Source organism: Myotis brandtii, unplaced genomic scaffold (genome assembly GCF_000412655.1).
Source record: "Myotis brandtii unplaced genomic scaffold, ASM41265v1 scaffold1327, whole genome shotgun sequence".
NCBI lineage: Eukaryota > Metazoa > Chordata > Mammalia > Chiroptera > Vespertilionidae > Myotis > Myotis brandtii.
This window is the reverse complement of record NW_005354705.1, coordinates 502,231-507,849: the sequence shown is the minus strand read 5'-3', so window position 1 is coordinate 507,849 and position 5,619 is coordinate 502,231. Positions and strand designations below refer to the sequence as shown.

The 5,619-nt window shown below is 58.5% G+C and overlaps 1 protein-coding gene across 1 annotated transcript in view; it reads left to right on the top strand.

Moving 5' to 3' along the window:
* Positions 1–5,375, top strand: part of GAS2L2 (growth arrest-specific 2 like 2) — an 8,277-nt gene extending 2,902 nt beyond the window's left edge. The window contains exons 3-7 of the mRNA XM_014534766.1: positions 271–289; positions 825–932; positions 2,031–2,127; positions 2,732–2,936; positions 3,540–5,375. Coding sequence (XP_014390252.1) covers positions 271–289; positions 825–932; positions 2,031–2,127; positions 2,732–2,936; positions 3,540–5,061 — 1,951 coding nt within the window. The 3' untranslated portion in view covers positions 5,062–5,375. The remainder of the gene's footprint in view (positions 1–270; positions 290–824; positions 933–2,030; positions 2,128–2,731; positions 2,937–3,539) is intronic.
* The last annotated feature ends 244 nt before the right edge of the window (positions 5,376–5,619 follow it).

Below are 5,619 nucleotides of genomic sequence, written 5' to 3'. Positions count from 1 at the left end.
TCCCCTCCCCTCCCCTCCCCCTCCTCATCCTGTCCCCTCTGGGACACCCCCTTTTTGAACTCCTGTTCCCACCCCACACTAATCCACAGAGTGGGTTTACGTCTCAATCCTAATCACAGATAGTAGTAGCTAAGCCTCAATTACGTTTTTATTAGAAATCCAGTATTCTACACCTCGCTCATGTAACCCCCGTGAGATAGTTTTTAAGAACACAGTCCCTGGCACCATCTTTGACACCTGGGATCAAGTCCGAGTTTCGCTGCTTTGCAGCTGTGTGACGTTGGGCAAAGTATTTAACCTCTCTGTGCCTGCGTTGCCTTCCTGTCGCGCGGGGCAGTAACAGTGCCTGGCTTCTACGACTGACATGAGCATTAGATCCGAAAGTTCATATGAAGGGTTCAGTGTGCAGAGGGCGCCTGCCATCGGAGTCAGCTCTTACTGTGTTAGCCCCGTTCTACCGCCGAGGAATTGGGGTCGGGGAGGTCCCTTAACTGGCCAGAGCCTCTGACACAGTGGAGGCAGGACTCCGACCCTGCCAGCGCCTGTCAGATTCCAAGGCCCACCTTCTTCACCATTCCACTCCACCACCCCCATCAGCTGACCACGTGGGCGCTGGGCCATAGGTGACCACTCCAGGTCTTGTTCTCGCTGGTTCAGGAAAAGTCTTCCCTACTCACTTCTCAGCCCCCAGCCCTGACCTCAGCAGAAGCCTTGGGCTGGCTCTGGGGAGAGGAAGGCCCCCATTGGGCTGGGCTTGGCATGGGTGGTGGGGAGCTTGGGCACAAGTGCAGAAGGAGGGCTGAGCCCATGCCCACTGCCCACAGGTTCAGAACCTCGTGAGCCACTGCACATGCCCAGTTCAGTTCTCCATGGTCAAGGTGTCCGAGGGGAAGTACCGTGTGGGGGAGTCCAACACCCTCATCTTCATCCGGGTAAGTGTCTGGGTGAAGGGCCCCAGGGTCAGCAGACTAGGATTTCCTTCCATGGGACCCTGCCCAGGCCTGAGGGCTAGAATAGGAAGTCACCGTTCATCCCAGCGTATCAGGTCTTGAGGCTTGCTTCCTCTTCCTGGAAACATTCCAGAAGATTCCTCACAAAGTTGGCAAGCCTATCCCCTGCTTCCATTGGGGCAGCCAGAACCACCCCCACCATTTGCCTCCAACTTAGCCTGATTCTGAGGGGTCCCCAGGCAGAAGTGAGGTATGAAGGGTCCTCCCAACTTCTATCACCGCCACTCCACCCACAGGCGTGGTCAGAGCAAGGGGCTTGAGAATCCCAAGTTTGTGTCCAGTGCATGGCCCAGCCACAGGGACCTCATAGTTCACCCCTCAGGTGCCTGGCTTGGTACCTTCTGCAGTGTGAGCAGTAGGACAAGGTGAAATGTACCTCCCGCCCCCCCCCCCCCCCCGCCCCCCTCCGATCCATACCTGGCTGATCCTCTGCAGAAACAGTCTGTACCCAGGGGAGTGGCCCGCAGCTCAGGGACATGGCCAAGCCCTTTAGGGCACAGGCCACAGCTGGGGACAGAGCCAGCTCCCTAAGCCCGCACCCAGGCCCTGAGCCAACAGCCCTGTGAAGTAGGTTGGGGCAAGGAATTGTGGCCCCACTTTTCAACGGAGGAAATGGAGGCCTAGAGAGACTGTGTGACCGAGTGGAGTGGGGCAGAGTCCCCCGGAGTCTTTGACACACGCTGCAGAGCCAGGGCCCCGTTTCTAATACAAGCATGCGCAGGGGGAACCCTTTACTGTGAAGGGAGAGGGAGGGCTCTGCGCCAGACGGCACAATGCTTGTGCGATGCCTGGTTTCATTGTGGGACAACTTTCTGTTTGACCTGCCTCCACCCTTGACAACATGTGTCATCTGATGCCCATCACAGAGGAGACTCAGGTGGCAAAATATGCACACGTCCAACTACCAGGGGATATTTGCATGTGTACATGGGTGGGGTGTGTGCTGGGAGCCAGCAGGCTGGTCCAGAAAGAGGGCGCACTCTCCATTTTGCCCTCTATCTTATACTTGCCCCCCTGCAGGTCCTCCGGAACCACGTGATGGTGCGTGTCGGGGGCGGCTGGGACACCCTGGGCCATTATCTGGACAAACACGACCCCTGCCGGTGTACCTCCCTCTGTGAGTCCCTTGCGAGTCCCCTCCCTGCGCTCTGGGTTGGGAGGCTGGAAGTGGGAGGTAGGTATGAACTCCAGGGGCAAGAGGTGTGTGGGGTGGAGGTGGGGGATCTGGAGAAAAGAAGATGCTATAGAAGGTACAGGTGTGGTGCCCCCTCAGCCCTAGAAAAAAGCTGAGCAGGCATGGTGCAATACCAATTCTAGCCACAGGATGGCGCCAAACACAGAGAATCAGCATTTGGTCAGGGTGCATCTTGGCAGGGCTTAGGTCTGGCTGTGATGTCCACAGCGGTGGCACCAAGCATGACCTGGAGGGGTCCTTAGTCCTCCAGTAATCTCCACCACCACCTCCAGCCCCCTAATAAGCATTCATTCTACGTAAAATATGTGAACTTGCAATACAAATGCAGCTTTAAATAAGTCCCCTGCTGAGCCCTCGCACCGGATTTCATCCCCGGAACCCCTATTAGAACATTCTGGCACTGGTGCTGTCACTGTCCCTGTAGGTCCCACTGTCTCTAATGTGGGGCGTGGAGTGTGGAACAGCTGTGGCGAGAGCCAGAATGTCATCCTTTCCTCCCCTCCTCTCTGGGGGGCTGTGTTGGTAGCACACAAGCCAGGCAGCTTCCTGAAGCCCCCGGTCCCACCGGTGCAGCATGAAGTGAGGGTGCTGGATGAGCCCTGGCAGCCACAGCCTACGATGACCATCAGCCGCTCTCAGAGCCCACTGCCCCCTGTGGACTGGAAGACATACACCTCTTCAGGCCGGAAGCTGAGGCCCCCCGCCTCCTCCCACACACCTCGCAGTGAATGGTGAGCAGGGGCAGGGGTCCTCAGAGAGACACCACCATTCCTGAGGTACACGGGAGGGACGGCAGGGCCTCTTTTTCCTTTGGAGCCCACATTCTCAGAGGCCACCCCACCCCAAGATGAAGGGAATGAGTCTCTTGGCAGTACCCTCACCCCAACAAGACCTCAGGTGTTCAGAACCAAAAAAGCACCCAATACCTTTGGGATTATCTAGTTACTTCATGTGCTCCCATTTCACAGATGAGGAAGCTGAGGCCCATAAAAGGAACAGGCTTATGCAAAGGCCTTTCTGCCATTTCATGGTAGAGCAGACACTAAGACTCCCCTGCCACCTAAGACTGGTGACCTGCAGTTGCCTGGTTTGAAGTAACCCAGGGTGCAGACCAGGCTGCTTTCTACCTGCTACAGGGAAATGATGGAGAATAAAGTTAAACGGTATCTGCCATAAGGAATACCCTTGGACAGACACAGAGGGAGAGGGAACATCTGTTTCCTTCCACATGAAGTCTGGCCCCCTTGGAGTTCTGGTTGGGGAAAGGCCAGCCCTTCCCAGAGCCAGGGGGCTGGATTAGGCGACCCTGACAGCCTTATGATTCTCCCTTTCAGGCGCCAGGAGAAGCCACCCGCCCCACCTGAGAGGCAGCTGCCAGCTGGGGACAGCTCACCCAGCCCCCAATCCTCACCCACCCCCAGGGGCCGAGACCCACAGTGCACCTCCTCAGGGAAGAGGGAGGACAGACACCCCCCTGAGCTCCCCAGGGGAAGGACTCCTACATCTTGGGTTCATGAGGAGACAGACAGCTGGAGAACCCATCCCAGGACCCCCACCCCCCAGAGACTCCAAGCCCCTGAGGCTACTGCCAAAGGGACCCCAGCAAGAGGACCATCTCCCCTGCCTCGTTACTCCAGTTCGTCAGCCAAGCCCACGGGCCCCAGGAAGCCGCCTCGGGGTGATGCTCCCTCCCAGCTCAGGGAGCCAGTGTCCGTCCGTTCTCCATCCCCTGTTAAAGGGCCCACCAAGATCCCTGTCCAGCTGGCCCCTGCCCGACCTCCCACTCCAGGAGGAAGCTTTCCAGGTACTGCAAGTGGAGGTCTTACAACAGAACTGGAGAGAAGCTCCGTACCACCAGGGGCTGCCGCTGGAGGCCTGGCTGGGTCCAGTCGTGGGGACTGCTCTGTGGAAGGAAGGCAAGGGGTCCAGAAGGTGGACGTCTGGGTGACAGCAGAAGCCGGAGAGTCCCGGGGCCTGGACACGCCCCTGACCCTGGGTGGGATCAAGAAGCCAGGCATCTGCCATAGCCTTGAGGAGGAGCTTTTGGCCAACATGAAGCTGCTAGAGGTGGGGACTGCCCACCCCCGGGGCCCAGGCTCTGGGCTCATCCCTCGCAGTGGAGTCTACGTCCCCAGCCTGGGTGGGCGGTGGCCTGAGCCTGGGGGTCCTTATGACAAAGTCATCCAAGAACTGGCTCAGGGCCCTCCACCCCTCATTAAAGTGGACCTGGGCGCCAGGAAGGCTGCCCCTCCAGGCTCCCCTAAGCTGGCAGTAACCACAGGCCCAGGAAGCCCAAAGGGGAAACTGGGAGCCAGAGAGAGTGGGCCAAGGACAAAGGCAGCCCTGGGTGCCAAGGACACCAGGATGAGGAAGGTCCCAGCTCCAGGAGGGCAGGACTGCTCAGCCCCTCCTGTGTCTGCCAGCCTGGAAGCCCCCACACCTTCGCCCTTGGACCCAAATTCTGACAAAGCCAAGGCACGTCCAGACAAGGGCAAGAGAACACTGCGGAAGCCCCGAAGAGTACCATCTATCTACAAGCTGAAGCTGAGGCTCAGACTCCGGCCCCGGAGAGACCACAGGCCCGAGGAGCGGCCTTCACGAATCCCCAAACCCCTGGCCTACCTCCGCTTGGGTCCAGCCAGGGCGCCCCCAAGCGGCAGGCTGGAAAGAGTGTCAGCGCTGGGTGGGAAGGGAGGGGAGGCAGCCCTGGTGGATGGAGCCTGGGCAGGGGAGAAAGAGGAAGGAAAGGAGGAGAAAGAGGCAGCCGTTCCACTGGAGAGCAGACCCCCACGTTCAAAGAGCCCAGGGCCTCAGCAGCTGGATCCGCTCCCACCCAAGGAGGAGTCCTGGGTCTAAGGAGGGGCTTCTCATCCCAGAGCCGGGGAAAAGAATGCCCAGTTAGCCATTGGAATCCCAGCCGCAGGAACAGAAGGAAGGGCCCCTCACCTCGATACAGGGCCTTGGCCAGGAGACAAATAGAGCATCAATCAGCTCAGACTAGCAAATGGGACAACCCATCATCTCCACTCCAACTCCAGAACTGGAATAGGGGCAGTGGGGCCACCCTATACCTTATCACCCTCCCGCAGAACAGCTCCCCAAACTCCGGTCCTTAGGCCATGCCCACTGTTTCCACAATTCTTATGTTATTAAACACGGGTGGGTCTGTCCTGGAGTCTCCAGCTTGAGTCGCTCTCTCTAGGGCTGTAGTGATGCAGGAAAGTGTAGCTTCAAACATTCTCCCACTGGAGGGAAGAGGATCAGGGAGGGAGCTGGGGTGAGAGAGCCGGTCTTTCTCTCCTGAGGTTCAGCCAACCTCGCCCCCAGACAGCCCATCTCCTGGAGGTGGCTGGTGCGTCAGCACCATGGACAGGGACAACGGCCACCAACACAGGCTCCTGTGAGACTTCAAAG